Source organism: Herpailurus yagouaroundi, unplaced genomic scaffold (assembly GCF_014898765.1).
Source record: "Herpailurus yagouaroundi ecotype Mexico unplaced genomic scaffold, PumYag 28, whole genome shotgun sequence".
Lineage (NCBI taxonomy): Eukaryota > Metazoa > Chordata > Mammalia > Carnivora > Felidae > Herpailurus > Herpailurus yagouaroundi.
Window position 1 is genome coordinate 157,372,690 of NW_024412376.1, and position 23,535 is coordinate 157,396,224.

General features: G+C 43.6%; 1 protein-coding gene across 12 annotated transcripts in view; it reads right to left on the bottom strand.

Annotated features, from left to right (window-relative positions):
* Nucleotides 1-23,535, bottom strand: part of CC2D2A (coiled-coil and C2 domain containing 2A) — a 148,706-nt gene that overhangs the window by 86,864 nt on the left and 38,307 nt on the right. For all 12 annotated transcript variants that reach the window (XM_040487614.1, XM_040487639.1, XM_040487652.1 and 9 more), the window contains 5 exons: nt 22,015-22,116; nt 20,582-20,755; nt 9,079-9,241; nt 3,136-3,272; nt 1,893-2,024 (listed from right to left, as the gene is read on the bottom strand). In XM_040487614.1, coding sequence (XP_040343548.1) covers nt 1,893-2,024; nt 3,136-3,272; nt 9,079-9,241; nt 20,582-20,755; nt 22,015-22,116 — 708 coding nt within the window. The remainder of the gene's footprint in view (nt 1-1,892; nt 2,025-3,135; nt 3,273-9,078; nt 9,242-20,581; nt 20,756-22,014; nt 22,117-23,535) is intronic.

Sequence of the window (23,535 nt, forward strand, 5' to 3'; positions counted from 1 at the left end):
TTGTGCTTGTTTTGCAAATCTACTCCCATGATCACATTTGGGCACAAAGTAGCCACTCATTAAAACTTGTCTGTAATAACAACAATATTTTATAGAAGTTCACATTTTGTTTTTGTTTTTAGAAAATGTTGATTTATTTATTTTTTTAGCGAGAGAGAGAGGAGGCGTGGGGCAGACAAAGAGGGAGAGAGAGAATCCCAAGCAGGCTCAGAGCTGTCGGTGCAGGGCTCAACGCAGGGCTTGAACTCACAAACTGAGATCATGACCTGAGCCAAAATCAAGAGTCAGACGCTTAACTGAATGAGCCACCCACGTGTCCCAGAAATTCGTAATTTTAAATAAAGGGCAGGGGCACCTGGATGGCTCAGTCTGTTGAGCGTCCGACTTCGGGGCAAGTTATGATCTTGTAGTTCGTGGGTTTGAACCCTGCATTGGGCTCTTTGCTGACAGGTCAGAACCTGGAGTCTGCTTCAGATTCTGTGTCTCCCTCTCTGCCCTTCCCCCACTCATGCTCTCTTAAAAATAAATAAATGTTAAAAAATTTTTAAAATGGCATACAGTTACATTATCTTAATACTCACAATGATCCTCTGAGGTAGAGAGGACTATTATTATTCCTATTTTTTAATTAAGGAAATGGGACCCTCCCAAAGTCATGAAGTAGTTGTTAGTAGGGCAGTTCAGATGCCCTGACTTGCACCCATGTCTTGCTTTACAGAATGATCATTAAATCCCCTCATTCTGTTTCACTGTATCCATGGTGAAATATTACAAACATAAAATTACATGGGTTTCTTTTTTTTTTTTTTTTAATGTTTTTATTTTATTTTTGAGAGAGAGACAGAGTGTGAGCAGGGGAGGGGCAGAGAAAGAGGGAGACAGACTCTGAAGCAGGCTCCAGGCTCTGAGCTGTCAGTGCAGGGCCTGATGTGGGGCTTGAACTCATGGACTGCGAGATCATTAACTGAGCCAAAGTCGGACGCCCAACCAACCGAGCCACCAGGTGCCCCAAAACTACATGGGTTTCTGAAGGTGGTGATCTTTGCTCAGCAGTTCAGGAAAGCAAGAGTAATATAATTAAACACGTAGGCAGGCAACTCTGTCTGTTTAACACTAGCCAGCACTTACTGAGCTCTGATCCAAGCACTCGAATGTACTGTCTCAACAAATCTGCACAACCATCTTAGAGGCAGATACTGTTATTAGGTCCATCCTACAGATGAAGAGATTGTGACCCAGAGAAATTAAGGGCCAAGTTTGCCCTGTGAATGTCAGTGCCAGGACTCAAGTCAAGCTGTTTGCTACCTGGCCTTAAGAAAACACAGTAGAAAGGATTTGCAAGGATAGAAAATCTCCAGTTATATAATAAAGAGACAATGAATGGGAAATAATCCTGCAGCATATGTGAGATGGCAGAGAAAAAGGAAGAAAAATAAAGCCAGCTAACCTGGATATGCAGATAAAGTCACTGACTTAGCCATTCCTACCTGGGAGCTCATTCCTTGTTTGAGAAGCAAGTAGGTGAGCATAGTAGGCTTGTTCTTATGTGTGACATAGAGAAACTTAAACAACCAAAGTACAATGTTATGAACTTAGCACTCCAGGCTATCCAAAGAACAAAGCACTTTCAAGCACATTCATGCATTAAAAATGGGGAGGTGGAGGCGCCTGGGTGGCTCAGTCGGTTAAGAGTCCAACTCTTATCTCGACTCAGATTGTGATCTCACGGATTCGTGAGATCGAGTCCCGCGTTGGGCTCTGAGCTGACAGTGCGGAGCCTGCTTGGGGTTCTGTCTCTCTCTCTTTTTGCCCCTCCCCCGTGTGGGCTTGCCCTCTCTCTCTCTCTCTCCAAATAAATAAACTTTTTTTAAAAAAGGGGGAGGTGGGCTTACCTTTTTATACAATGTTTCAAGTTCTGCCCTGAAGTCTTGCTCCTGTGTCAACACCGGTGGTCTTGAAGGAAATGGCTTGATGGGGTTTGGCAGTGCTACAATTCGCCCATCGTCTCCGAACCACCTTCTTCCCTGCAGGTTAAGCAGAGGGATGGACAACATTTTATTCTTTTTTTTTTTTTAATATTTAAAAAAAATGTTTATTTATTTTTGAGAGAGAAAGAGAAAGAGAGAACGGAGGAGGGGCAGAGAGAGAGGGGGACACAGAATCCGAAGCAGGCTCCAGGCTCTGAGCTGTCAGCACAGACCCCGACACGGGGCTCAAACCCACGGACTGTGAGATCATGACCTGAGCCAAAGTCGGACGCCTACCTGACTGAGCCACCCAGACGTCCCAACGTCTTCTTCTAACTGGACAGAAAATGGTTTACAAAAGAAACAACACTTGCAAGAAAATTCTGGGTTGACACACACATTTCATGCACCTTCCCCTGTCCCAATAGATCTTTAAAAGCCTCATTTCTGGGGCGCCTGGGTGGCTTGGTTGGTTCAGTGTCAACTTTGGCTCAGGTCACGATCTTGTGGTTCGTGGGTTCAAGCCCTGCGTCAGGCTCTGTGCTGACACCTCAGAGCCTGGAGCCTGCTTCGGATTCTGTGTCTTCCTCTCTCTCTGCCCCTCCCCTGCTCACACACTCTCTCTTTCTCTGTCTCTCTCAAAAATAAACATAAAAAAATTTTTAAATAAAAAAAATAAAAGCCTCGTTTCCATTAGCAACTGAGTCGTCACTAACACCCCCCACAATTAAGATATAGTCCTCACTCCCCTCCAAAAAAGCGTTAACAAAAAGCTTACAGGGGTGCTTCAGAAAAAATGTATTTTCTATGCATGAAAAATTGAAGGAAAAAACCATAGGAGCAAAACAACAGAGAACCTTCTATCCGTGGATGATTAAACATTTCTGTGAATTGCGTGAGGGTTGTGGACATCTGACTCAGCAGAAGAATCCCGAGCCCAGCCAACGGAAGATGGGTTTTAAGCGGGGGGAGAGGTTGTGCGGTTTGAGGATCGCCAAACGTACTGAGAGACAAATAAAAATATTGAACCACTATCTACAGGCAGGAGGAAATGAGCATGATGTGACTGTCCCCACAGGAAGAAGCAGCTCCAAGAGTTGCCCACCGGGGGACAGGGAGGATGGCGGGGGGGGGGGGAGCGGGGGGGAGACACTGGCTGCGTGCTTACAGGTTCCTGTGTCAGCAACCTGTTCTCCATGATGTTCTGACAGGTGCGAGGCACGTCCGGTCTTGTGCCGATGTACAGGCCTTCGTCTTCCAGATATCTGGGCTGTACGTTCTCGGGAAGCTTTTTATACGTAGGCACTAGATAGGTCAGAAGCAAATAAAAGCAACATTGGTGCCAGCCTAAACATTTGCAGCTGCAATTTGGTGACTTCAAACAACCACTGGAGATTTCATTTAGATTCTTGGAAGCCGCAAATGCTCCATGTTAACTTCTAGAAGCAGAACCAGGGAAAAGAGGAATGTGTTCACCCGTAATATCACGTTGCAGAATCATGAAATAAGTCCACACCTAACTCACCAGTGTGGCAAAGCACGGGGACGGCAGTATTCAAATCGGAGGACCTGCTTCATCGCTCACTGGTGGAAAGAACCTGGGCCGGGCCCTTCTTTGAACTCTTTCCTTCCGTACAAAAGGGATGAGAGTATCTACTCACAAGGTTCTTGGGAGAATGAAATGAGGTAAAGTATGAGAAAATGCTTTGTAAGTTAAGAAGTTTAAAAAAGGAGACAAACTTGAAACAGAGCAGCAAGGGAGGATTTTCTCCGGAGGTGATGCATTTGCACTTGAGGGTTGAGAAGGAAGGAGCTGGGGATGGGGACCTGGGGGTGTGAGTGTCCCAGGGAACAGGGGAGGAGGAGGAACACAGGGCGGGCACTGAGTGGGTGGTGAGCAGTGAAGGGCAGTAGGGTGGAGGGAGGGCCTCTCAGGCCACCAGCAGCAGTGGGTTCTGGCCAGGGGGGTGGGTCACCGAAGGCTCTACTTGGGGAGTGACCGAGCAGATTCTCAGTTCTAGAAAGATCCCTGGGCCTGCTTGGGCAGAGTAGGCCAGAGGAGAAATGAGAAAAGATGGTGGATTTGTGAGGGCCCGGAGCCAATTTGGGAGCTAAGAGGAAAGGTGGAGAATCACTTTTGTTTATAATTACCTCACTCTAAACCTCGCCAAATCCTCGAATCTGCCAATTCTCCTGTGTGTGGCCATTTGGATACTCTGCTTCCCAAACTCCCCCGCAAAAAAGCAACCAATGCCAGTAGTTCTGGAAGAACCTACCTCGGAGTCTTTAGAAAACCTGGGGCAAACCACTGTTGTAACCTTTTTTCTGTTCCCCACCCCTCACATGGCTAGACGGGGGCCCATTACTAATCTCAGGGGTCTTCAACTCTTTTCAAGGGAACGTTTTTGAGCACTCGCCCACCCTGCATATGCCTATATGTTGTGTACGCATGATCATACTTACAGAATTAGATCAGGGAAGGAAGAGATTAAAAATACGTGTAAGTAGAAGCCTTGACATTGGCTAACACACTCGACTTTGGCAACTGTTCTCCAAACAGTGACAAGAATGACAGCACCAGTAACAGAAATTACTATTATTTCTGATCTCCTGCTATGTGCTGGTCACAGCACAGGTAATTCACTCATGTCATTCCTCAGTGCTCAAAGGAAAACTAAACATCCAGGGTCATTTCATAGGAGCATCTCGTTTCCTGCTGACTTCAGGCGAGGCACCCCGGAATAGAGGAGCTCGCTCATGGTCATACCTTGCGGAGGAGGAGCTGGGGCTGTGTGGCTCCCCGACTCCTGTTGGCTAGGCCAGGGTCACCTCCTCACAGGGCCCCCCCCGTGGGCCAGCGCGAGTGGGAGAAGGATCTGTGATTGGATCCCCGCTCAGAGCAGGACCCCCGTGCAGCCGGGACAGCTTAGGCCTCTTCCACGAGCAACCCCCCCCACCCCTTGTCTGAGCGGGCCCCTGGGGTGAAACCTCCACTCCCAACCAAGGGGGCTCCAGCGACAGGCCTGGAAGTGAGAGTCCCCTGCACACAGACGCAGGTGAGGAAGTTCCTCCTTGGCTGAGGTTGCCGCAAATGCATTTCTCCACTCCCCCAAAGGGCATCAGGACGCACTGTGCCAGACGTGTGGCCTCTGCAGCTGGCCACCCCGCTCAGAAACCTGCCTCCCTCACGTCACTAGATTCAAGGTCTTGGACTAGTTCCCTAACTTCTCTGGGCTTCTGCTTTTTCATCTGTAAAATGAAAGAGACGACTTCTCTAGCCCTGGTGTGGGAGCAGATTTGTGGATACACAGCAAGTGCTTAGACAGGTGCCTGTTGGCGGGAGAGCACAGGATGCATTCACTGTTACTATTATGGCAAAGGTGTCAACTTTGGGCACGTTTCCCAGCTGCTTATTATTTTTTTTTTAAATCTTTATTTGAGAGAGAGAGAGAGAGAGAGAGAGAGAGAGAGAGAGACAGTGCAGGCGGAGGAGGAACAGACAGAGACAGAGACACAGAACCCGAAGCAGGATCCAGGCTCTAAGCTGTCAGCACAGAGCTAGACTCCAGGCGCAAACTCATGAACCGTGAGATCATGGCCCGAGCCAAAGTCGATCGCTTAACCGACTGAGCCACCCAGGCAGCACACCCCCCCACCCCCACCCTGCGTCATGTCCAACAAATACATTGAACACACGTGATTCAAAATTAACTATCAAAATTAAACAACAATTTATCTTCGGCTGGGCTTTTAATTGGAACTCAGGACATGACAACTGAAAAGAAAGCTAGCTTCCAGGTAAGGTAAGGGCAGGACCCCCTTTTCAGTCTCAAGAGGTTCTCAAACCACCCTGCCTTTTTTCTTTTCTTTTCTTTTCTTTTCTTTTCTTTTCTTTTCTTTTCTTTTCTTTTCTTTTCAATTTATTTATTTTATTTTATTTAAATTAAATTAAATTAAATTAAATTAAATTAAATTAAATTTATTTTTTATTTTTAAAATTTACCTCCAAGTTAGTTGGCATATAGTGCAACAACGTTTTCAGGAGTAGATTCCTTAATGCCTCTTACCCATTTAGCCCATCCCTCCTCCCACAACCCTCCAGTAACCCTCTGTTTGTTCTCCATATTTATGAGTCTCTTCTGTTTTGTCCCCCTCCCTGTTTTTATATTTTTGCTTCCCTTCCCTTATGTTCATCTGTTTTGTCTTTTAAAGTCATCATATGAGTGAAGTCATATATTTGTCTTTCTCTGACTAATTTCGCTTAACATAATACCCTCCAGTTCCATCCACGTAGTTGCAAATGGCAAGATTTCATCCTTTTTGATTGCTGAGTAATACTCCATTGTACATATATACCACATCATCTTTATCCACTCATCCATCGATGGACATTTGGGCTCTTTCCATACTTTGGCTACCGTCGATAGTGCTGCTATAAACATGGGGGTGCACGTGCCCCTTCGAAACAGCCCACCAGTATCCCTTGCATAAATGCCTAGTAGTGCTATTGCTGGGTCGTAGGGTAGTTCTATTTTTAGTTTTTTGAGGAACCTCCATACTGTTTTCCAGAGTGGCTGCACCAGCTTGCATTTCCACCAACAATGCAAAAGAGATCCTCTTTCTCCGCATCCTCACCAACATCTATTGTTGCCTGAGTTGTTAATGTTAGCCATTCTGACAGGTGTGAGGTGGTATCTCATTGTGGTTTTGATTTGTTTTTCCCTGATGATGAGTGATGTTGAGCATTTTTTCATGTGTCGGTTGGCCATCTGGATGTCTTCTTGGGAGAAGTGTCTATTCATGTCTTTTGCCCATTTCTTCACTGCATTGTTTTCTGGGTGTTGAGTTTGATAAGTTCTTTATAGATTTTGGATACTAATCCTTTATCTGATACGTCATTTGCAAATATCTTCTCCCATTCTGTGAGTTGCCTTTTAGTTTTGCTGATTGTTTCCTTCTCTGTGTAGAAGCTTTTTATTTTGGGGATGAGATCCCTATAGTTCATTTTTACTTTTTTTCCCCTTGTCTCTGGAGACGTGTTGAGTGAGTGAGGAATTGCTGTGGCCCAGGTCAAAGAGGTTTTTTCCTGCTTTCTTCTCGATGATTTTGATGGCTTCCTGTCTTACATTGAGGTCTTTTATCAATTTTGAGTTTATTTTTGTGTAGGGTGTAAAAAAGTGGTCCCAGTTCATTCTTCTGCATGTCACTGTCCAGTTTTCCCAGCATCACTTGCTAAAGAGACTGTCTTTATTCCATTGGATATTCTTTCTTGCTTTGTCACAGATTAGTTGGCCATACGTTTGTGGGTCCATTTCTGGGTTCTTTATTCTGTTCCATTGATCTGAGTGCCTGTTTTTGTGCCATGCCATTTTAATTTTTAAAAAATATTTATTTACTTATTTTTGTGAGAGAGAGGGAAAGCACAAGCAGTGGAGGGGCAAAGAGAGAGAGAGAGAGAGAGAGAGAGAGACAGACAGACAGACAGACAGAATCCAAAGCAGGCTTCAGGCTCCGAGCTGTCAGCACAGAGCCTGACGTGAGGCTTGAACTCACAAACTGCGAAATCATGATCTGAACCGCAGTGGGACGCTCAAACGACTGCGCCACCTAGGCACCCCCGCCCTGCCATTTTAAGTGTGAACTACCAGTTAAGTAACTGGGGAGGTCCCTCAGGCACTCTCAGGAGGAAAGAAAATTCCAGGTGAGAAAAGAGCAAAGGGAAGCCCAGGCCAGAAACTCAGCCAGGGGCAGTCACTAGGAGTTAATCCAGTGGTCATGGCTCCAGCATCCTTAACCATTCCCGACCTCCACCTCCCTGAGGTGAGGAACCTCAGCCAACCTGCTTTGCAGCTCCCTCAGAATCGCTCACGTGATAGCATCCATTTGCATGACAGTGACAAGCCTGGTGGCTGGGGGCTCCTGGAGAGTCTCAGGCTGGTCTGGCGGGCAGGCTTGTGAGTAGAAGGTTGGGACTTTCAGCAACCGTGCCCTCCATCCCACCTCTGGGAGAGGAGAGGGACTACAGATTTCATTAATGGCAGTGATTTGGTCTACAATGATCGTGTCTATGTAAGAAGCCTCCATAGAAGTCCTAAGTGAAGGGGTCTGAAGAGCTGCCTGGTTGGCGAATGTGCGGAGGTGCATGGAAGCTCCGTGTCCCTCCCCTCGTGCCTTGCCCTGTGAATCTCTTCACGTGTGTGCTCTCTCATATCCTTTCTTACATGATCAACCAGCAAGTAGAAGTATTTCTCTGACTACTATGCACTGGTACAGCAAATGACCAAACCTGAGGAGGGGGTCACGGAGCCCCCAATTTGTGGTGAAATCGAGCAGAAGTGTGGGTAACGTGGGGACCCACTACTTGAGGCTGGTGTCTGAGGTAGACAGGAGTCTTGTGGGGCCGAGCCCTTATTTGTGGGGTCTGCGTTAGCCCCAGACAGGTAGTAAGCTATAGGATATCCAGCTGGTGTTGGAGAGTTGGTCGGTGTGGGAAGAAACCCACACATGTCTGGTCACAGAAGTGTTCTAGAAAGTTTGAGTGGGTAGAGGATGAAGCAGAGAGAGTTTCCTTCTCACAGCCCGAATCTCAGAATCTCGGAGTCTCACATGTTCTCCGTCCCCAGCACAGGTTGCTGATTTGATGCGGGGACCCCCACAACATCCTGGTATTTCTTTTGCTGGTCTATCAGTGAGTGTTTGTTCAATGGGCATTTTCTCATGTTCTTTATTTTAGTTTCACCTGAAGGCATTTCTTCTTTTTGTTTTTAAAGTTTATTTTTTTATTTTGAGAGAGACAGAGATAGTGCAAGTGGGGGAGGGGCAGAGAGGGAGAGAGAGGGAGAGAGAGAGGGAGACAGAGAATCCCAGGCAGGCTCTCTGCTGTCAGCTTGGGGCCAATGTGGGGCTTCAAGCTACGAAACTGTGAGATCATGACCTGAGCCGAAACCCAGAGTCGGATGCTTAACTGATCAAGCGATCCAGGGGGCCCCAAAAGGTATTTCTTGATTACTAACTCAGATTAGAAATTGGGTGTCCTCAGACACCAGCCATATTTCATCTGAAGGAAAACGAAGATGCCCACGCTGAGCAAGAAGGCAAAAAGAACAGGTACCTGTCAGCCTGCTGGGCACGAACAGGAGTTCTTTTTCCATCTGTAGTCGGACGTGGGCACTTTCATAATCTGCAGGTCTGACTGCCACAAAATCCGCAGCTGCGTGATCTAAGCCCCACAGAAAAGCCTCGGCCTCTGTAGCACTAATCAGCAATTGTTCATCCTGCAGCAGATTAAACAGATGGAAAAAGATCCGCTAAGATTACTAGTTTACTTAGAAAAATAATAACGACATTAAACTCATCAAACAATGTATCTTATAATAAAGTTACCTTTTCCTTTTGTTTATCTTTAAAAAAAATTTTTTTTAACGTTTATTTATTTTTTGAGAGACAGAGACAGAGAATGAGCTGGGGAGGGGACAGAGAGGGAGGGGGAGTCACAGATTCCAAAGCAGGGTCTAGGCTCCAAGTTGTCAGCACAGAGCCCGATGCAGGGCTCGAACTCACCAACCGTGAGATCATGACCTGAGCCAAAGTCAGCCGCCTAAACGACGGAGCCACTCAGGGGCCCCATCCTTTTGTTTATCTTTTTAAATGTCTATTTATTTATTTTTGAGAGACAGAGAGCGAGGGAGACAACGAGCACAAGCAAGGGGGAGGAGCAGAGAGGGAGGAAGACACAGAATCGGAAGTAGGCTCCAGGCTCTGAGCTGTCAGCACAGAGTCTGACACAGGGCTTGAACTCATGAACTGCGAGATCATGACCTGACCCGAAGTCGGATGCTCAACCGACTGAGCCACCCAGGCACCCCCATTTATCTTTTTTAAATTAAAAAATTTTTTTGTGTACCTTTTTTTAAATTTGTTTTTTAAATGTTAATTTATTTTTGAGAGAGAGAGAGAGACAGCACGCGTGAGTTGGGGAGAGGCAGAGAGAGGGGAACAGAGGATCTGAAGCAGGCTCTGCACTGACAGCACAGAGTCCGATGTGGGGCTTGAACCCAAGAACTGTGAGATCATGACCTGAGCTGAGGTCGGACGCTCAATCCACTGAGCCACCCAGGCGCCCTGTTTATCTTTTTTTTTTTTTTAAATGAAGGCCCAAAGCTGTCTGGCCTTTCATATTTAACAGGTGGGTTTTTTGTCTTTCACTACTCCACGTACTTGGGAAATGTCAAAATCAGAATGGGCTGAAGACAGAAGACGTGTGCTGGGCAAAGCTACTGAAATCTCAACAATTCTGGCCTCCTCTGATGGCATGCATTCTTCCACATTTACTTAAAGTACTTGGGCCCAGAAGTTATGTAGTATGTTAACCTTCCGACCGGCACGGACCCCAGGACACGACATGGACAGCTGTGTCCACACTCTGCTCAGGTTACTGGGTCTTGCCTCCCAGCTCCCTGCACTGCCTGCCTGCCTTTGGGGAGCTTACCTATCGTTCTTTTTTTAAAAAAATTTTTTAATGTTTATTTATTTAGAGAGAGAGAGGGACAAAAAAAGAGAGACAGAGCACGAGTGGGGGAGGGGCAGGGAAAGACAGAGACACAGGATCCAAAGCAGGCTCCAGGCTCTGGGCTGTCAGCACAGAGCCCCACGCGGGGCTCGAACCCATGAACCATGAGATCATGGCCTGAGCTGAAGCTTAACCGACTGAGCCACTCAGACGCCCGACCTTACCTACTGTTCTAATCCTTGTTTTTCTCACCCATCAGATGGCGATATTTAACAGAGCTTACCTCTTAGGGTTTTGTGAGAATTATCGGACTTAGAATTCGTAAAAATTCTAAGTACTGGGTCTGCAATCACAAATGTTCGCTGAAGCATATTAATTTTGTTTGCGTAGTTTCCAAATTTTTTCTCCTTTTCTTTCTTCCTCCTCTCCTTCTCCACCTTACTTTTCTCCTTCTTCTCTTTCTCCCCCACCACTTTTCTTTTTTTAAATTGAAGGCCGGTGCCCATTAATGAACAATATCTTTAAAAATGTTTATTTAGGGGTGCCTGGGTGGCGCAGTCGGTTAAGCGTCCGACTACAGCCAGGTCACGATCTCGCGGTCCGTGAGTTCGAGCCCCGCGTCGGGCTCTGGGCTGATGGCTCGGAGCCTGGAGCCTGTTTCCGATTCTGTGTCTCCCTCTCTCTCTGCCCCTCCCCCGTTCAAGCTCTGTCTCTCTCTGTCCCAAAATAAATAAAAAAAACGTTGAAAAAAAAAATTAAAAAAAAATGTTTATTTAAAGATAAATAATTTAATGAATTCAGCAAAGTTGCAGGATACAAAATCAATGTACAGAAATCAGTTGCATTCTTATACACTAACAATGAAGCAACAGAAAGACAAATAAAGAAACTGATCCCATTCACAATTGCACCAAGAAGCATAAAATACCTAGGAATAAATCTAACCAAAGATGTAAAGGATCTGTATGCTGAAAACTATAGAAAGCTTATGAAGGTAATTGAAGAAGATTTAAAGAAATGGAAAGACATTCCCTGCTCATGGATTGGAAGAATAAATATTGTCAAAATGTCAATACTACCCAAAGCTATCTACACATTCAATGCAATCCCAATCAAAATTGCACCAGCATTCTTCTCAAAACTAGAACAAGCAATCCTAAAATTCATATGGAACCACAAAAGGCCCCGAATAACCAAAGTAATTTTGAAGAAGACCAAAGCAGGAGGCATCACAATCCCAGACTTTAGCCTCTACTACAAAGCTGTCATCATCAAGACAGCATGGTATTGGCACAAAAACAGACACATACACCAATGGAATAGAATAGAAACCCCAGAACTAGACCCACAAACGTATGGCCAACTCATCTTTGACAAAGCAGGAAAGAACATCCAATGGAAAAAAGACAGTCTCTTTAACAAATGGTGCTGGGAGAACTGGACAGCAACATGCAGAAGGTTGAAACTAGACCACTTTCTCACACCATTCACAAAAAGAAACTCAAAATGGATAAAGGACCTGAATGTGAGACAGGAAACCATCAAAACCTTAGAGGAGAAAGCAGGAAAAGACCTCTCTGACCTCAGCCGTAGCAATCTCTTACTCGACACATCCCCAAAGGCAAGGGAATTAAAAGCAAAAGTGAATTACTGGGACCTTATGAAGATAAAAAGCTTCTGCACAGCAAAGGAAACAACCAACAAAACTAAAAGGCAACCAACGGAATGGGAAAAGATATTTGCAAATGACATATCGGACAAAGGGCTAGTATCCAAAATCTATCAAGAGCTCACCAAACTCCACACCCGAAAAGCAAATAACCCAGTGAAGAAATGGGCAGAAAACATGAATAGACACTTCTCTAAAGAAGACATCCGGATGGCCAACAGGCACCTGAAAAGATGTTCAGCGTCGCTCCTTATCAGGGAAATACAAATCAAAACCACACTCAGGTATCACCTCACGCCAGTCAGAGTGGCCAAAATGAACAAATTGGGAGACTATAGATGCTGGAGAGGATGTGGAGAAACGGGAACCCTCTTGCACTGTTGGTGGGAATGCAAATTGGTGCAGCCGCTCTGGAAAGCAGTGTGGAGGTTCCTCAGAAAATTAAAAATAGACCTACCCTATGACCCAGCAATAGCACTGCTAGGAATTTATCCAAGGGACACAGGAGTACTGATGCATAGGGGCACTTGTACCCCAATGTTCATAGCAGCACTCTCAACAATAGCCAAATTATGGAAAGAGCCTAAATGTCCATCAACTGATGAATGGATAAAGAAATTGTGGTTTATATAGACAATGGAATACTACGTGGCAATGAGAAAAAATGAAATATGGCCTTTTGTAGCAACGTGGATGGAACTGGAGAGTGTGATGCTAAGTGAAATAAGCCATACAGAGAAAGACAGATACCATATGGTTTCACTCTTATGTGGATCCTGAGAAACTTAACAGGAACCCATGGGGGAGGGGAAGGAAAAAAAAAAAAAGAGGTTAGAGTGGGAGAGAGCCAAAGCATAAGAGACTGTTGAGAACTGAGAACAAACTAAGGGTTGATGGGGGGTGGGAGGGAGGAGAGGGTGGGTGATGGGTATTGAGGAGGGCACCTTTTGGGATGAGCACTGGGTGTTGTATGGAAACCAATTTGACAATAAATTTTATACATAAAAAAAAAGGTAAATAATTTAAAGATAATGCAGGGGAGGGGCAGAGAGGCAGAGAGGCAGACACAGAATCTAAAGCAGGTTCCAACTGTCAGCACAGAGCCCGACACGGGGCTTGAATCCACAAGCCATGAGATCATGACCTGAGCTGAAGTCGCATGCTTAACTGACTGAGCCACCCAGGCGCCCCCTAAGCAACATCTTTTAAACTCCCGTGGAGATTTGCACAGGTGGTTGCCTGGTTACCTGCCTCTTAATATTTCTTCCCAAATATACACAACAGTGAGAAGGGGAAGTGAATCTACGTGGTGACCAAGCTCTCAGTGCAACTTGAAGGCAGAGAATTCCAAAATCGTCAAAAAAGTAAAAAAAGAAAAAAGTGCCCTAATTTCAGTGTGTGACGTTTCTCGCTTGTGCCCCTCTTCTGCTTCGCGGTGAGCAAAGACAGACTGAGAAATACGGCAGAGAAGACAGAAAAGGAGAGCTACAAATAACCCACAACCTCTGCCAGAAAGACTAAGTCCACCTTGAGCATAAAAATACTGAGGAAGGGTCTGAGCAGACAAGAGCGCGCATGGAGTATGGGGACGGGGCCTCACCTTGCACACGATTTCAAAGGGCAGTTTTAGGAACACGTCGCTTCCAGGGGAGAAACACGCAAAAGAGAGGAGAGGTGGCTTTTGGAGAGAAGTGTCATGATTTCAGAAGCCTACAAATCTGTTGCCAGTCCTGCCTTCCAGAAGCAGACCCTGGTTCTCCTCCCGTTCTGGGGGCGCTGCACTCAATGACTTCCTTTCAAGAGCAGGATTACGAGTATAGGTATGTAGCTTCTGGCTCTAGGTCAGGAAAGGGCACCGTGGCTTCCTCCATGTTTCCTCCCGGATACGTGCTTTGGGGGAAATCCTCTGTCGTGTCATGAGGACACTCAAGGAGCTTTGTGGGGAGCCTCTGAACTGAGGCTTCCCGCCAGCAGCTCTTGCTGGGCAGAAGAATAAACCACCTTGGGAGCAAACCCTCCTGCTTAGTCAAGCTTCCAAATGATTGCGTTCTTGGCCTCGTCTGCAACCTCCAGAGACATCCAGAGTCCGAACAAGCTGAACACTGATTTGTAAACCAATTAGTATGGAACAAGCTTCTGTAAGCCTAGGTAAAAAATTCCATTTTGTTTCTGTTGCTTGTGTTTTGGTATCATCTCCAAAAACTCACTACCAGCCCCCATGTCAAGGAGCTTTTTTTGTATATATATATTTTTTTTTTCCTAGGAGTTTCGTGGTTTCGGGTCTTACATTTAAGCCTTTAATCCATTTTGAGATATGGGTCCACTTTCATTCTTTTACATGTGAATATCTAATTATCCTAGCACCATTTATTGAAGAGACTGTCTTTTCTTCACTGAGTATTCTTGGCTACCTTGTCAAATTAAAAAAAAAATTGTTTTGAATGTTTGTTTATTTTTGAGAGAGAGAAAGACAGCATGAGTGGGGGAAGGGAGAGAAAGAGGGAGACACAGAATCCAAAGCAGGCTCCAGGCTTCGAGCTGTCAGCACACAGCCTGACATGGGGCTCGATCCCACAAACCGTGAGATCATGACCTGACTCAAAGTCTGATGCTCAACAGACTGAGCCACCCAGGCGTCCCTCCCTTGTCAAATATTAGTTGACCATATATGCTTGGGTTTATTTCTCTACTGTCCATTCTGTTCCATTGACCTATTTGTCTGTTTTTAATGCCAGTACCATGCTGTTTTGATGACTATAAGCTTTATAATATGGCTTGAAATCAAAGAGTGATGCCTCCTGTTTTGTTCTTCTTTCTCAGGATTACTTTGGCTTTTTGCATCTTTTGTGGTTCCACATAAATTATAGGAGTGTTTTTTTTCTACTTCTGTAGCAAGTGTCATTGAAACCTTTATAGAGATTGTATTGAATCTACAGATGGCTTTTGGTAGTAGTCACATTTTAATAATATTGACTCTCCCAATCCATGAACATGTGATAGCTTTACATTTGTTTGTATCTTTGATTCCTTTCATCACTGTCATACTTTTCAGAGTACAGGTCTTTCACTTGCTTAGTTAAATTTATTCCTAAGTATTTTAGTGTTCTTGATACTATTGTAAATGGGATCAATTTCTTTATTTCTTTTTCAGGAAACTTATGGCTACTGTAAAGAAACACTACTGATTTTTGTATGTTAACTTTGTATGTTGCAACTTCACTAAATTCATTGATTAGGTCTACCAATTTTTTGGTTGAGTCGTCAGGATTACGTCTGTAGGGCGCCTGGGTGGCTCAGTCGGTTAAGCTTCCAACTTCAGTTCAGGTCATGATCTTGCGGTTCATGAGTTCAAGCCCCACATTGGTCTTTGTGCTGACAGCTCAGAGCCTGGAGCCCATTTCGGATTCTGTGTCTCCCTCTCTCTCTCTGCCCCTCCCCTGCTCATGCTCTATCTGTCTTTTCTTCAAAAATAAATAAACATTAAAAAAAAATTAAGAAAAAAAATCATAGCATCTGCAAGTAGGGACAATTTTACTTTTTTTTTTCCAATTTGGAAACTTTTTATTTCTTTTTCTTGCCTGATGGCTCTAGCTAGCCTTCTAGTACTATGTTGAATAGGAAAGGTAAGAGTGGGCAGCATCATCCTGCTCCTGATCTTAGAGGAAAAGCTTTCAACTTTTCACCATTGAGTATGATGTTAGCTGTGGGCTTGTCATAGATGGCCTTTATTACATTGAGGTACGTTCTTTCTATGCCTAATTTATGAGTTTTTATCATGACTGTTTTTTAGATGTAACTTTGAAGTGTTTAGACCTCTTCTATACAATGTTTATGCATTCAAATGTGGAGAGGATTATGCCATTTTGCAAAGACTATGTTAAAAAGACAGCTTTCCTAGAGCCCAAATGTCCATCGATGGATGAATGGATAAAGAAGATGTGGTATATATATATACAAAGGAGTATAACTCAGCAATCAATAAGAATGAAATCTTGCCATTTGCAACTACGTGGATGGAACTGGAGGGTATTATGCTAAGTGAAATTAGTCAGAGAAAGACAAAAATTATATGAGGACTTTAAGAGACAAAGCAGACGAACATAACGGAAGGGAAACAAAAATAATATAAAAACAGGGAGGGGGACAAAACAGAAAAGATTCATAAATATGGAGAACAAACTAAGGGTTACTGGAGGGGTTGTGGGAGGGGGGATGGGCTAAATGGGTAAGGGGTAGTAAGGAATCTACTCCTGAAATCATTGTTGCACTATATGCTAACTAATTTGGATGTAAATCTAAAAAATAAAAGTAAATTAAATAAATAAATAAATAAATAAATAAATAAATAAATAAATAAATATTTTTCTTAATGTGTAATTTGAGTCTAAATCATGAGAAAATACCAGACAAACTCAAGTTGAGAGACTTATTTAAAATAATTAGCTAGTATTCTTGAAACTTGTCAACGTCAAGAAGGATAAAGACAGACTGAGGAACTTTCCCAGATGGGTGGAGACCAAGGAGATATGAAGCCTCAAAGCAACATAGGATCCTGGACCACAAAAAGACAATTGTGAAAATTTGAATCAGGTTTGTAGATTAAGGTATTTTTATCAATATTAATCTCTGGTTTTAATAGTTTATGGCAGTAATTTGTTTATATTTGGGGAAGCTGGGTGAAGGGTGTATGGAAACTGAGTAACATTTCTGTAATTCTTTTGGAAATATAAAATTATTCTAAATAAAAGCTATTTCCCTCCAAAAAAAAAAAAAAAAAGACAGCTTTCCTTCATACTAATCCTCTCAATTTTACTCCTTCCCACTTCCAAAAAGAAACAAAAACAAAAACAAAAAAAACACACCAGAATAATCAGAATAGGTGCTCCTGATTTGGAAATTCCAAAGAATTCAACTGGAAAAGGTACCTTCGTGCTCTAAATTTACTCTTACAATATTCTGTAATCAAGGTCCTTAGAATTAAAAGGTGTTTGAATTAAAAATTTGTATGCAATGTAGCAATTCATCAAAATGCCCTAGAAATAGATTCTAATCACCACCATTACATAACGACAAACATTTCTAAACGCTTCAACTTTTGCAGCAAATACCACCAGAGACATTAAGTTGCACTCATGTATCAGATATAAGTACCAAACTATATGTGCATTTCAAGTCTGCAAGGCACCCATATACTTAAAATGTGTATGGAGACTTACTGTATGGCTTTGCTGCTTTATTGGAGGATGTTAATCTTACGGTATTTTTCCACCCAACGGTAGGCAGACATCTTGCTCCAAGGGGCTTTAGATAGCTGCCACTAAATTATTTTAATTGCTGTCTTGAAGTTAACAAGTGTTATGATGAAATAATCTACCTGATGCTAAATAAAGGTTTTAGAATGTCCCCCCACCCCAAAGGAATTTTGTCAAATGTTTTTCTTGTATCTGTTAGGATTTCCTTTTTATTTATTTATTTATTTATTTAATTTTTTTTTTAACGTTTATTTATTTTTGAGACAGAGAGAGACAGAGCATGAACAGGGGAGGGGCAGAGAGAGAGGGAGACACAGAATCTGAAACAGGCTCCAGGCTCTGAGCTGTCAGCACAGAGCCTGACGCGGGGCTCGAACTCACGGACCGTGAGATCATGACCTGAGCCGAAGTCGGACGCTTAACTGACCAAGCCACCCAGGCGCCCCTAGGATTTCCTTTTTAAAACTTTTTATGTATGTATGTATGTATTTACTTATTAAAAAGGCTTTATAATGTCTCCCCTCCCCACCCAAAAAAATGGAATTTTGTCAAATGTTTTTTTCTGTATCTATTAGGATTTCCTATTTAAAACTAGAATTTCCTTTTTAAAACAAAACTAAAAGGCAACCAATGGAATGGGAAAAGATATTTGCAAATGACATATCAGACAAAGGGCTAGTATCCAAAATCTATAAAGAGCTCACCAAACTCCACAACCGAAAAACAAATAATCCAGTGAAGAAACGGGCAGAAAACATGAATAGACACTTGCCCAAAGAAGACATCCAGATGGCCAACAGGCACATGAAAAGATGCTCAACGTCACTCCTCATCAGGGAAATACAAATCAAAACCACAGTGAGATATCACCTCATGCCAGTCAGATGGCTAAAATGAACAAATCAGGAGACTATAGATGCTGGAGAGGATGTGGAGAAACGGGAACCCTCTTGCACTGTTGCACTGGTGGGAATGCAAACTGGTGCAGCCACTCTGGAAAACAGTGTGGAGGTGCCTCAAAAAATTAAAAATAGATCTACCCTATGACCCAGCGATAGCACTGCTAGGAATTTACCCAAGGGATACAGGAGTGCTGATGCATAGGGGCACTTATACCCCAATGTTTATAGCAGCACTTTCAACAATAGCCAAATTATGGAAAGAGCCTAAATGTCCATTAGCTGATGAATGGATAAAGAAATTGTGGTTTATATACACAATGGAATACTACGTGGCAATGAGAAAGAATGAAATATGGCCCTTTGTAGCAACGTGGATGGAAATGGAGAGTGTTATGCTAAGTGTAATAAGTCATACAGAGAAAGACAGATACGTTTTCTGTCTTATGTGGATCCTGAGAAACTTAACAGAAGACCATGAGGGAGGGGAAGGAAAAGAAAAAAAGAGGTTAGAGAGGGAGTGAGCCAAACAATAAGAGACTCTTAAAAACTGAGAACAAACTGAAGGTTGATGGGGGATGGGAGGGACGGGAGGGTGGGTGAGGGGTATTGAGGAGGGCACTTGTTGGGATTAGCACTGGGTGTTGTATGGAAACCAATTTAGCAATAAATTTCATATTAAAAAATTTTTTTTAGTTTTATTGAGATATAATTGGCATATCCAAATCTTTTTGTTAAAAAACTAAATCTTTTTTTTGAATGTTTGTTTATTTATGAGAGGGGGCAGGGAGGAGCAGAGAGAGAGGGAGACAGAAGATCTGAAGCAGACTCTGCTTTGTTAGCACAGAGCCCAACGCGAGGCTCGAACTCATGAACTGTGAGATCATGACCTGGGCTGAAGTCAAACACTTAAATCACTAAACCACCCAGGTGCCTCCAAATCTTTTCCTTCCTTCCTTCCTTCCTTCCTTCCTTCCTTCCTTCCTTCCTTCCTTCCTTCCTTCCTTCTTTTCTTTCTTTCTTTCTTTCTTTCTTTCTTTCTTTCTTTCTTTCTTTCTTTCTCTCTCCCTTTTCTTCCTTCCTTCTCTTCCTTCCTTCCTTCCTTCCTTCCCTGCTTCCTTCCTTCCTTCTTCCCTCCCTCCCTTTTCTCTTTCCTTCCTTCCTTCCTTCCTTCCTTCCTTCCTTCCTTCCTTCCTTCCTTTCTTATGTCCAACATCATGCTCAAACTCACGACTGTGAGATCAAGAGTCACACATTCTACTGACTGAGCCAACCAGGTACCCTAAATTTCTTTCCCTTTTAATGCTGAAGACTTTTCCATCGTATGTCTACACCACAGTTTGTTCATCCATTCATCTGTTGATGGACACTTGGGTTGCCTCACCTTTTGGCTATTGTGAACAATGCTTCTATCAGCATAAGTGTCCAAGTATCTGAGTGCCTGCTTCCTATTCTTTTGGGTCTAAACCCAGAAGTGGAACTGTGGGACCATAATAATTCCATGTTTAAATTTTTGAGGAATAACCAGGCTGTTTTCACAGAAGCTGCTCCATTTCACGTCACCATCAGCAACACACAAGGGTCTAGTTTCTTAACATCCTTGTCCACACTTGTTCTTTTCATTTTTTAAAAATAATAGCCATTCTAATTTGTGTAAAATGGTATCTCGTTGTGGTTTAGATTTGCAGTTCTCTAATGATTAGTGACGTTAGACATATTTTCATGTACTTATTGCCCATCTGTAGATCTTCTTTGGAGAGATGTCTATTCAAGTCCTTTGTCCATTTTTTTTTTAATGGTGTGTTTTCTTTCGCCTCACATATACCTCCCACGATGATAGAATCTGAGTTGTAGCTCGGGTGTGGAACGGGGCATAAAAAACTGATCACCTGTAAGGTTGTGGGAAGAGAGAGCAGGCGTCATGTGCCTTGGAGAGGTGAACAATTTGCATATGAAATGAATACTAACACCGTGTGGATCTAGCAACAACAACCTGCAAGCCACATGGTTGGGCTTTTCTCTTTTTCCACCAGAGAGAAATGGACAGATTTAATCAAGGTCCTTATTACCCAAACCGTGGGGTAAAATCAGCAGCTACAGAAGGTAACGGCAATGTCGCATCCCCATTGCTTTCAATGAAGACATGGATGAGCTGCGTGGTGGTGACAAGTCTGTCCTCAGCCACTCCCCGGCGAAGCTGTCACCACCATCACCAGTGTCACCATTGTGGTCAGTAACATCATCATCATCATCCCTCTCCTCATAACCGTCGTAATATGAAATACCGGTTTGTGGGTTCCCTGCACAGGTGGCTCTTCTTCCTCTCCTTCCTCCTCCTCTTGGGTAGTTCCATCTCTATTTTTTGCTTTTGGTTTTTCCTCTGATTCCTCCGGTTCAGGATCAAAGTTGAAAGTGAAGAAGTTATAGGCTTCTTCGGCAGAAGGGAAGCCAGGTGGGACCTACGGAGAAACAGCGAGTAATAGAACTTCAGATTGCGTAAGCCGAGGTGAGTGCCGGACGGTTCACCGCGGCTCTATGCTAATGGTACCGGGCACATTGGAGGCATCCCAAACGTGTTACTTTTGTCGAAGGTCCGAGATGACCCATCACAAACTTTAACAAGTGCAGCAGGCAATTGGTGGCTTCCTCTAATACTTTCACGAGTTACTTTTCTTTAATAAACTAGCGAACATTCTAATAAGCATATCAATATCTTATTTACAGCAGTAAAAGCTTTTGAAAAGATGATTAAGATGCCAAAAAAAAAAAAAAAAAGAAAAGAAAAAAGTAGATTCACTATTTTATAGGCCACTGTTGAGATAGTTTTGTTTAATTAGGAGCAATTCAGGGGTTTGTTAACTTTTTTTTTTTTTAATTTTTTTTTTCAACGTTTATTTATTTTGGGACAGAGAGAGACAGAGCATGAACAGGGGAGGGGCAGAGAGAGAGGGAGACACAGAATCAGAAACAGGCTCCAGGCTCTGAGCCATCAGCCCAGAGCCCGACGCGGGGCTCGAACTCACGGACCACGAGATCGTGACCTGGCTGAAGTCGAACACTTAACCGACTGCGCCATCCAGGCGCCCCAACTTTTTTTTTTTTTAACGTGCTTTTTCGGTTTTGATTCCTCCTGAGTTCCTACCCCCTTTTTTCCCCATAATGAAAGCTGGTACAACTGCAGAGCTGAACAAATAATCTTCCTGCTAACATTTCCTGCCCTGCCCTGTACTCCTCTTCATCCAGTCAGGCAGTATTCTAATCTCTCCTGCTAGATTTAAGCATTTATTTATTTATTTACTTACTTACTTTTTATTATTTTTTACAGTTTATTTGTTTTTGAGAGAGAGAGAGGGAGAATGCATGTGAGCAGGGGAGGGGCAGAGAGAGGGAGAGAGAGAGAGAGAGAAATCCCAAGCCAGCTCTGCGGTGTCAGCACAGAGCCCGATTTGGGGCTTGAACTCATGAACTGTGAGATCATGGCCTGAGCCAAGACCAGGAGTCAGATGCTTCACTGACTGAGCCCCCCAAGCGCCCCTAGATTTTTAAGCATTTTAAAAGTAAGAATCAGTTCTCATGCTTTTCTCTTGCATACTCCACGGCAATAAGAGTCGGGCTATATATATGGGCATCTCTCATTGGATATATTTGAAAAATACAAACAGACCAACAAAACACATGATTTAAAGCAGGCATGATTTAAAAAGACAGGCTTTCTCACCGGGGGTTTAGTCTTGATTTTTCGTACAGAATCACGGAACTTTACTCTCGAGCGACTCTGGGAATCATCTTCTTGTTGAGTCTTTTGTGCCTCCTCCCCTGGCTATAGGAGTGAAAAATAGGATAGACAGAACACTTAAATCAAGAAACTAAACATGTTCTAAAATAAACATGAACTCTCAAAGGGGAAACCTCAGACCATTGGTGTAGACCACCATTCCCAAGGTATGAAATGCTTGCAAATATCAAATATATTTGAAGGTTAAGGTTGCTGAATATTTTCTTACTTCTGTCTCTCTCAAGACACAACAAAGATAGAGTTTTATACTCACTAGGCCCTAACATGACAAATGCTATTTCTTCTGCAGATCAATAGATAATGTAGTTCATAGAGGACCATTTCCAAACAGTCTATGAAGGAAAGCATCAATAATGTCTGAAAGTGACCGTATCTGACCAACAGCCTCCAGGACACGAGGCCTGTCCTTGCAAACCCGTGGAGGGGTCCTTCCCGCAGGAAACGAGTTCTGTCTCTGATAGCTCAATGTGCTAATTCTCATTATGGGGGCTCCCTTTGTCCTCTGATCAGGCCAATCCACCAGGGGCTGTCCTCACTTTGTCCTCATTTCTGCTTCTAATCCACTCCTCCTAGAACCTGAGGATTCCTTCTTTCCCACCCAGCACAATCCAAATGCCAACCCTTCCTTTGGAGCGACTCTAAGCCATTCTAGTAGCATATGTAGATATTCATAGTAAGAAGGGACACACTTATTCTACCTGCAGATTATTATCTGTGCTGGGACTTGTGTCACAGCATGGAATGACTTTAGTTAGGGCGAGTGGAATATAGTACACCCATACTGGGGCCCCTCCACCTATGCTTCTCAAGTCCTGCCTGTTTTTCCCGACCATGCAAAGCTACTTCCTTTCTCAGACTACTCTTTTCTAGAATCTTATTGTCTGAGGCACATCAGGTGCTGCTTTGTATAGCTTAGTAATCAAACCACGGACTCTGGAGTCTGACTGCCTAGCCCTGAATCCCAACTCCATCACTTAACAGGTTAGGCCACCTGCTTTGAGCATCAAATAAGGCCACGCACCTAAAATATGCCCCTAGTTACGGCTCAATAACGGTGGGTCTTAGTGTCACATTCTTAATTTTCTTCTTACGTGTCTTTTATCTTCCTAGCTTGTATGTACATCATGTGGCTATAAAAGTTTTATTTTAGTCTGCCAGAAATTAAAGCCTGATGCAAGGGTCTTTTGTGCCTGATTTTTGTGGCTTATTTTGAAAAGTGGTACCAAAGAACAGGAGTTGGGAACTGGGGAGAATGAAACAGGAGGAAAAGCCAATTCTGGTGAATGTTACTGAGCTGGCTAATGCGGTGGTGACCAGGGCTCTATCCCACTGGAGCCCCGCTGAGGACAGTGCTTCTCAGAATTGCCTGCCTAGGACATGGAAGAGTGGATCCTTGTCTCATGGCTTCTGTTCCCAGTGTGCAAGAGTTGCCCCAGGCTCCTG